At 42.9% G+C, this 9,404-nt stretch overlaps 2 protein-coding genes across 3 annotated transcripts; one reads left to right on the forward strand and one right to left on the reverse strand.

Moving 5' to 3' along the window:
- Window positions 1-25: 25 nt before the first annotated feature.
- LOC110981462 (sulfotransferase 1C2-like) lies at window positions 26-3,956 on the forward strand. Of its 2 annotated transcripts, none has more exons than XM_022239050.2 (7): window positions 26-182; window positions 552-685; window positions 1,196-1,425; window positions 1,630-1,759; window positions 2,036-2,130; window positions 2,597-2,774; window positions 3,024-3,956. In XM_022239050.2, exons 1-7 carry the CDS (start codon window positions 163-165, stop codon window positions 3,131-3,133), a joined length of 897 nt encoding a protein of 298 aa, XP_022094742.1. In that variant the 5' UTR covers window positions 26-162; the 3' UTR covers window positions 3,134-3,956. The 2 variants fall into 2 exon arrangements, with proteins under 2 accessions (XP_022094742.1, XP_087002620.1); XM_087146494.1 differs by having other exon boundaries at window positions 1,244-1,425.
- A 27-nt stretch (window positions 3,957-3,983) lies between these two features.
- Window positions 3,984-7,879, reverse strand: LOC110981461 (allatostatin-A receptor-like). The gene has a single exon (XM_022239049.2). It carries the CDS (start codon window positions 7,099-7,101, stop codon window positions 6,046-6,048), a length of 1,056 nt encoding a protein of 351 aa, XP_022094741.2. The 5' UTR covers window positions 7,102-7,879; the 3' UTR covers window positions 3,984-6,045.
- Between the last annotated feature and the right edge of the window lie 1,525 nt (window positions 7,880-9,404).

Below are 9,404 nucleotides of genomic sequence, written 5' to 3' on the forward strand. Positions count from 1 at the left end.
ATTATCTACCACTACTGTTTCCTTGTAAAAGTGCTTTTTGCCTGGTCATAAAGATAAGACTAAGCCGACTGCAGATCTTTTATATTACTTCCATTACCCTTTGATCAAACTGTATCGTTGGAGAAGGACGGTGACTTTCCTTAGTGAACACATGTCGACACGATGACGGAACCTTCGGCGAGGTGAGTCCGTACAGCTTTCCTATATAAGAAAAGTATATTCCAGATGTTGGTGTCCATACAATCCAAAGAAGTTATCTGTCTCCTCTTGTCATTACCAGAAACGGTGGGATAATGCACACAGGGTCTTGATGACAGTGTTACTTCGACGTTAATGAGCCTCTGCGATTGTGAAATGATGCAGGCTCTGTTAGCGCGTATGGGAGTAGGCTAGGGAGATTACAGTCCGATCCCCTGCGACCGATTACAATTCTAATTCCAGCAAACCCATTAGTGGAAATTGCAGTTGTCCATTTACTTAGCCAAAATTACACGGACTCTCTGTAGAGAAAAAAAATAAAACCTGTCATTTTACATTACGTTCAAATTAAGTAAGCAACCCCTCTGGGAACATGTTCTCCGCGGGCAGCCTGTACCCTACCGCGTCCTAGACAGTAATCTTCAGGGGATCATGGATCTTGAGGTTCGGGCGAGCGATGTTTTCGTGGTGTCCTATCCCAAGTCAGGTAATGTTTCTAAACACTCATGCGTCAGAGCAGTTTTCTTTCCTGAAATTGCTCTGTAAAAGGCAGCTGCATTAAAATCGGTTTTAATACAGACCTCAAATGGACTATGTGTCCCAGTACTCTCTTTTCCATTTTGGTTTTAAAGAGTGTTTTGCTGCCTTCGTGGTTTTTATGCTAAAGGTATATTCCACGTATTCATGCCCAAAACTGTAATGTCATCCCAGGAAGACAATCTCCATGTTGTACTGGTTCGTGCACAAAACCTTTTGCTTGTTTTTTTTTTTAAGATTTAGCTTTCCTAAATTTCCTTTTAATTTGGTGATTCGTTGTCATGCAAGTACACACCCAATACGCAAGCGACCAATCCTTTCTCAGAAATGTTTTCAGTCAGTGAAGGCAAAGGCCAAAGAGAAACACACTGTCCTCCACCGAACATCAACCTAAAAGCATCGTGGGCCCTTGCAGAAATACCTTTTTAAGAATTCTTGATTTTTTTGAAAATCCCTCCAGGCACTAACTGGGTGCGAACCATTATCAATTGCATCCTGCACTGTCCAGACGAGCAGAACAACCTGAGCTTGCCACTCGAAATGAGCATGTGCCACGGCACGTCGCAGGGGGAGATCGAGGCGGCGACCCCGGTGTTCCGGATGGTGCAGTCGTGGGCATCCCCCCGTGTGATGTTCACCCACCTGCTCCCGTGGCTGCTGCCGTCGCAGCTTACCCAGAAAGGGGCCAAGGTATCAAGGCTGGGAAATTGACCAGCACTCCATCTCTTTTTTTTAATATTTTTTTTATTACAGGTATCGCTCCAGTGTTATCAGCATTCTAATATGGGCAGTTTCGCTGCTACCGCTTTTCTCCGGGGTTCATTGACAGGGCCTTTACATTTTGCCTCGTGTTTTCCATTTGCCAGTAGCATGCATTCTTTTTATAAAACGCAGATTGTGTACGTCTGCCGCAACCCCAAAGACGTGTTGGTGTCTTACTATTACTTCAGCAAGACTGTCAGATCCAGAGCAGAGCCAATTACTTCAATGGAAACTTACTTTGAAACTTTTTTGCAGGGAGAAGGTTAGTTGGACGTTGATTTTGCATGTTTTTCCCACAAACACTTCTCATTTGAGAAAACAAATTATGCGATTTAATCACCTGTGATTAAAAAACAGCAAATTTTAAATACCGAGTCCTAATAATATATTGGAAACAACTGCTTCTAAGCAAGTGCAACCTCATCAATAAAGTATAATTGCAATGAATTTGTGTCTCTAAGCAAACTGGTTTGTCACGACATATGCTTGTTATTGCGCCAAAAGCCTTTCTCTGATATGGAAATCGTCTGTTTTGTAGTTCCTTATGGATCCTACTTCACTCACGTTAAGCAGTACTGGGAGATGAAAGGGAGACGTGACATACTGTTCGTTAAATACGAGGATCTTAAAAAGGTACACGGACCTTGCTGTCTGCCATACTTGGAGAAATTCCTGAAATGCCGAGACGTCTTGTGAAAAATTTGTAACTCCTGTCAGATACAATGATATGATGAAGCCAAGATAAAAGATATCTGAGAGCACTATTACTTCGGCCGGAGCAGAAGTTATGTTACTGAATAAAATAACGTAAAATTGAACGTTACACCGTGCCTATCAGGTGGTTAATCGTTTGCGACAGGTTACGAACATGGTGTCGCTTGTTCCATAGTCTCCATTCTTGACAACCACCACAAAACTCACTGGAGTTGAATGTTTATCAAATAAAGCTGAAGGGTTCAAACTGTTTCTACCGCGCCCTTTGGCGTCACGAGACTTTGCCTCATCTCGTTGAGAGAAAGTTTCAGTAAAATACAGTTGTAGTTCAGCCTCTGACTGATTTACTGATTGGATGATATTTCCAATCTGCTTTGTGACTCAGAAAACGAATGCAGTTATTGAACAAATTGCTACATTCCTTGGCCGCCAACTCAACATCCAAGAGATCGCGGACATCTCAAGCCATTGTTCTGTTGAGGGCATGCGCACAAAGTTTCGGGCGACGTCACAGGCGGTGTCAGTCATTATGGATGAATCACAGGGCGAGTTCATCAGACAAGGTGCTCCCTTCATTAATGTTCGGCATTTAGGTTAGCCAGTGATATAGCGTAATGTTGGCTTTGTCAGCACTTATTAAACAAGTATGCTTGAGAAGAAAACGTGTCTGAAATTTTAAGTCCAATTCAAAGACAACAGAGTAGACGCTCTAAGAAAATCGGTACTTAAGTTTTTGAAAATTTGCAGTGATCAGTCTCCTTTTTAAAAATTACGTTTCGTTTTCACATCAACGTTTCTGTTACTTATGGCAGGTAAAGTCGGAAGTTGGAAGGAAAACCTGTCCGAGGCACAGGGCAAACGTTTCGACACGTTATTTAGAGATCGTCTCGCCGGCACTGGCCTTGCATTTGACTTCGAGTGACAGGAAAACTTTTAGTCTAGCCGAGTTGACGTTAACTTAGTATATATACCTGGATATCATAACAGATTTCATGATGTGACGATAAATGCTCGAATAAAGGACAGTGGACCTCTGTGTTACTTTGTCCCTCGATAAAAGATTCAGGAAGGAATAGAATATATGGAAGATTAATTGCAAACAATTGGAAATTATGAGAAAAACTGAATTTTGGATTGTTTGAAATTGCACGAAATAGCAGGCAAGCCCCCCTTTCCTTTGGTATTCAAATTGTAGAATCTCTTTTTTAGGGGAGGGGCTAAGCAAATAATCACTCGCAAGGAGAGAGGAAAGATAAATAAATGCAAATTGATTCTTTTAAAGCAACATTTCAAACGACATGAGCATTACAAACTCATTGATATTGCAGTATCCATTGGTTTTTGCATTTGGTTTTATTTCACATTTAGCTAGAACCGTCAGCAGTACTAATTTTCTTATTTAAAAAAAGGAAAACAAATGACTGGCAACAGAATGAAAATATGACTCACATCCCGTCGAATTACAGAAAAGCATAATCGCCTGCCCCTTGAAGGATGTGGAGTGATGAATTATCCCCTTAATAAACAGAATATATCTTCAGCCCGCTTGGTACTGTTTATTCATAACAGGATGCACCTGGGAAAATGTTTGAAAATGTTATTAATTTTAAAACGTTCCATCTTCTTGTGAATATGGCACAGTAATTCTTAACGAAAAATGACAATATTTTTCATCATGTAAGTTATTCTCTCTTGAGTGCATAGATATACATGTATAGAAAAGAAACGGCGAACTGATCCAATTACATGTCACTATTGTACTGTATGCAGTCCTTCCATCAAATCATTTCTCGTAGGGGTGAGAAATCGATAGTTACAATAATAACGCATTAACTCTTTGCTTGTCAGAATCACCGCGCTATTGGGAGAAGCAATTAACCGTAACTGCCCACAGCAGCTCCCCCGGAAATCACAAATTGTTCAGCTCCAGCAAACGACCCTGAAAACCTAATTAAAAATAAGCAGCAAGGCCTCGCCTGTCAGGTTGGCGGTTGACGGGGAAATTTCAAGCGAGCATCAAGGTGACATTCCTCTCCTCGATGTTCCAGTTACAATGTCTGACATTATAGAGACACTGATCCACACTCTTGAAGAGAAATCGATGAAGGATTACTCACTACTGGTGCCGGATAAAAAAGGTGTTTCCAAGGTACACGATTAGCTTTGTGAAAACCACTTAGAATTTAGGTACTTTCCTAAAAGCCTTTCGTGGGTGCGACGTGTTGAAAAATTGTGCACCAAAAAGGACTTTGAACAGTGTTTAAATACTAAGCACCTTTTCTACAGTGCACCTGTTGTAGAGTGTTTTTCTTTTTCCTTTTCTTTTTTTTCATCTATTTCTGCAGATGTCATTTGAATTCAATATGCACATAGATACGGTTTTTCGTTGCCAGTGCGTGAAACCAAACCAAGTGTTTTGTGACTGTGATTAGTAATTGTCCCTGGACTGGCCATGAATGAGTAACAAAAGATAAAAAGTTGTATTTTGCGTCTCCTGAAAACGTAGACCTAGCCTGAATCTTTTTTTCTTTGTTTTACATCGTAATATGCCTCCCTAAAGCTGCTCTGCCAAAAACAAGTTCTATCGTCTGATGAGAAAGCCATAAGGTTGTAATAATGATTCATTTCGGAGCCACACAAGCTCACAAAAGAGACAGTTTGTGCTACGTGGTGTCAACGCAAACCACTTGCCTTATAGCATTCATGATATGGACCAAAAAATGGCTGTGATAAATGAAAGCCCTTCTTGATATCTCGTTTAAAATGACAAATATCACATTTTCTGCTGGAACAAAAAAAAATAGAAAGCGGTAGCAATTGTACATATCAAACTTCACGGTATCATTTCACTTGAGAGGTCATGAGAATAAAACAAATATTAAAATCACTGGCAGATTAATCCACTCAGCCAACAAAACCGTCTTCGAATCAGCTTCCTGTGTGTTCCAGTAGCCATTGTCAAAATAACGCAAGCTTGTGGAAATCACATTTTCATTTAAATTAAAATCAATCATGCAAAAAATGGCATTAATGTTCCCATGCGTTGGAAATTTTTAATTTGGTGTTAAGATTGCGAACAAGGATGCTGCTTTTCACCTTCTTTAGTTTTCATGGGAAGAAGATGAAGTTTTGGAAGTAAAATAACGCTGTTCTTCCAAATTTTAAGATTCCTGACTGCTACGGTTGTTCCATTCATTCGAAGAGTGCTTTGCAATTTGAGAGTAACTATGGACAAAACCGTCGTAGTTATTTCAAAGGAACCATCAGTTCATTTTGTTTCATTTAATATCGGCAAGCAGAAATAAGGAGCTGCGAACCTGCCCCATGAAGATAGCACATTTTCTAACAAACCAATTGGATTTGGATTTTAATTTACATTTTGATCTTTTCTTGAGGTGTGTAGAATGTAGATGACAGATTTAAGGGCCTGGTGAACAATGAATTAAGACCTGGAGATGAACAGTAACTTTTACTGGGATTCCTGCTTAGTTTAGGGTACCAACCTTCGTCGTAGAGAAGTGAACAAGCCCCGTGCCGTGTCCAACTTACTTGGCTGGGGCTGAAGACTAGATGTGCATCAGTGAGAACTGTAGATGTTAATTTTCAGCAGTAGCCAGGTTATTTTGAAGAATCACCGTATTAAGACTTTAATAAACAGACTTTTCGAAACTTGGTCTACAGTCCACGTGCGATTGAAGGCTCTATGGTTTAATTTCTTGGTTCTGAAATTACTTCCGTCATTTTAACCGGTGTAAACTTTCTTATTTTACTGCAGTTCTAGTGATTATTTAATATTCTTAAACCAAAAATTTATCAATTTCACATGTGTGCACTTCACGTTTCTCGTCCGGTACCTGGTATGGTAGCACCCACGGAGGACTCTGAAATGGCCTGGTTCACTGGCGTACGGCAACAGTTTATAAGCCGGAGGAAGAAACGTCTTATCTTGGGCTGCAAGATTGCGTAAACTAGTGGGTGAAGACAGCTCCCCAGCCAGTAGACGACGGTGCATATCATGTATGCCTGAGCTGGAAAGTTATCACGGGCGTAGATAGCAGTAAGTGTGACAATGGGGCCGTAGCACACCATAAACAGCACGAACACCACCACGCAGATCTGAGTCAGATTGCTCTGGTGCCCGCGATTGGCCCTCGAATTCCTATTGGAGCTTGGCATCCGATTCTGCTTTGTGTTCGTTGATTGTCTTCTTCCGGCGGGCAGCCCCTCAGTATTCACTTCCTCGAGTTGAAGGTTTGGCCGGGAGTTCCTCCCAGCCTGTTGGCGAAGTCTCCTAGCACTCGCACGAACCCTGATATAAATCCCTGCGTAACTATACAGAGTCAGTCCCAGGGTTGGAAGAAATCCACCCAGCACGAGGATGTTGTAAAGTGCGGAGTCCTTGCCTGATTTAATGAGGACGCACCGGCCGTACGCGGGGACGTACTTTGTGTGCGCGATGTGGCAAACAGAGATCACAATTTGGGTCGCGAGTGGGATAAACCAAGCCAGAGAAATTAACATTACCAAGTTAGTCACGCTCCTCAAGAACATCCTCGTGGGGTGGACGACGCAGAAGTATCGGTAGAGCGAGAGCGCAGCGATGTTGAAGACGGTGATCCCGATGAAACCGAAGGCAAGGTAGGCCGTGGCGTGGCAGTACCAGAGGGCGAACCGCCAGTCGCTGTGAATGAAGGAGTCGAGGGTGAAGGGGACCACAGTGATCAGGAAAGCTAGGCAACTTGTGGTCAGACTAACGATGATGGCGTTTGCTCGGGTCCGGAGGGAAGGTGTCATAACCACGCTGAACACGACGCCAACATTGCCCAGTACGCCCAGGACAAAAAACGGCACTGCAATGACCACCAAAGTGGTGACTAAAGCCGACGCCATCGCTCTCAGAAGAAACCAAATGCTATTTCAAGCCGTCAGATGATGCATAGGTAAAAGATTGCACGAACGAGCAAAGACGCTTTCAGGCTGCGATTACAAATAACTGCCAAAAATGTGGTACCACTGCCGATATCGATACTAGCCGCAAGTCAGCCCTCACTTCAGCTGGGAGCGAAAGCAGTTCGGCTATCTTCGTTGTATCCCGAACAAAGGGAAGCGCTGCTGGTATGCAGTGGCCTTCCCTGAAGTCTATGCATATACCAGTATATATGGCTATTGTAGTTCTGTTTTCACTGGTCGTTGATGAAATACATGTACTGCCTCTCACGGAACGAGTGATATCGCTGACGTGCAAGTGACCAACTCCAGCACCAGAGGTGACTAGATCATGGTTGTGTGTGACAGCGTGCATTCTTCCCATTAGTGATGCGCACAAATGCTCAGTGCGACATGACGGCATACAGCTATGCGCATTTGCTTTTCTTTCAACACTAGTGTTGAATGCAGCTGGGCTCTCCATGCAAACGGGTAAATAGATGGTTGGCTGTTTAAACCCGGGACCAAGGGCAATATCGCATCTGAATCGCCTGGTGATCCATCATCCTTCGCCTGAAAACACAACGTCGTATTTGCACCAAACATTCCCGTAATTGCATTATTTACACCCGTACATTGCCAATGCTTTCCCCACTGTTCATTTACATTTAACGGTCCAATCATGGCAACATAATGATCAGCCTTTTCGGCACGTGACATGTTCAGTTTGCTCATGTGCGGTTATTTCACAGATCCTTGGGAATTTGCCGCGTAATTGCCTCAGTCTCATTTATTCTGTAGTCAGAGAGATCCAAGAAATCCGGAAGTCCGATTACAGTTTGACAGCTACAGCTCTCACGATTCACAATGAACAGTACTCTTTTGAATTTGTTCTTTTCAAATCAAGAAAAAAGAATGTTTCCGTCTGACTTAAAAATGTCCGTTAGATTTTCCCAATTTCGGAATTTATCCAGGAATTGAAAACCATCCCACAGTAACGGTTTGCAACTGCAGTTTGGCTGTATGTCGAGCTTGCCAGGTCCGAGACTAGCCCCTGGCTTCTTCACCTGGGCTAAAATGCTACTTGGCAGTGTGCCAGATGCCTGCCATGCGAAAAAAGAACCCAAGAGCGGCAGCAAAATGATCTGAAACGTGTCGGATTACTGGACGGAGACAGTGAAGGCGTGACAAAGCGCACAGACCTGCAGGTGAGCGATTTTCCCCGCGTCACTACCCCGGGTCGACTTATTGCAGTAATGCTTCGGAGTGTCGCAACAATTCCATGTTTTTTCTGAACTTGTCCAAATGTAGTTAAAATTAACTGCAAGGCATCCGAGTCCGGAATATGGCGTAGCTGTCAGGTAAGGGAATTGCGGCCAATTGCTTGTAGGGATTTCGCATCAGCTCAAATGTGTTAGATTAATATTGGTCGTATCACACCTGTAACACCACGGTCAGGCGGGGTTCATTTGGCCGACATCCGGCAGGACTGGTTCCATCGGCCTGCTCACAGTTTCCGTGGTGATTCCTGTCAATCCGTTGAGCCCGTGGGCGTGTTCATAATTTGATGGCCGACGTCGGGGTCATCATCAGAAAAAGAGGCATGGTAATTCTGACAAGTGGGAAATTACGTTTTCACAATATTCATGGATATCACATCGATTGTTTCGTTCAGTGGCGCACCCAGGATTTCATATGAGGATGGACTTGAACTCACCCCTAAAACTACTACTCGTGATGCATACCCCCTCACCGGGGTGCGCCACAGGGGATTTGCATTTACGGCTACATCAGAGCTAGTAGGCCTAGTGGAAGATTTAGGTTTATATTGTATTTTCATTTTCAGCCCCCTGAAATGCATCAAGCAGGCAAAACAAAAAAGCACCCCAGCCCCCCTTGGGTGTGCCAAGTGTTTCATGCAAAGAAATATGAATGGAATATAACACATAACACGTAAAGATCAAGTTAAACATGGGCAGTTCTGCTTGCAGTGATGTATCGATTAACTTGTCAGGTCATATTGACATTGATATTGGTAGAGTCGGTTACTGTATAATCGATATTACTTTCACACGTAATGCGGGACCCGATTTTTATTCTAGGAAGTATTAGTGTATACACCCTTTTTTAAGGATTGCAGGATAAAGTTGGCCAACCCTGCACTCATAAACTGATGGGACGACGTTCAGGGACGCTTCAATCAGCTCAGTTTGGACTTCAACGCTAAATTTAATTCCATACAGGCATTACTTAGTGTTGGAACTGAG

This window comes from Acanthaster planci, linkage group LG15, assembly GCF_054643075.1.
Source record: "Acanthaster planci isolate LZ-2023a linkage group LG15, COTS_SCS, whole genome shotgun sequence".
NCBI classification, from domain to species: Eukaryota; Metazoa; Echinodermata; class Asteroidea; order Valvatida; family Acanthasteridae; genus Acanthaster; species Acanthaster planci.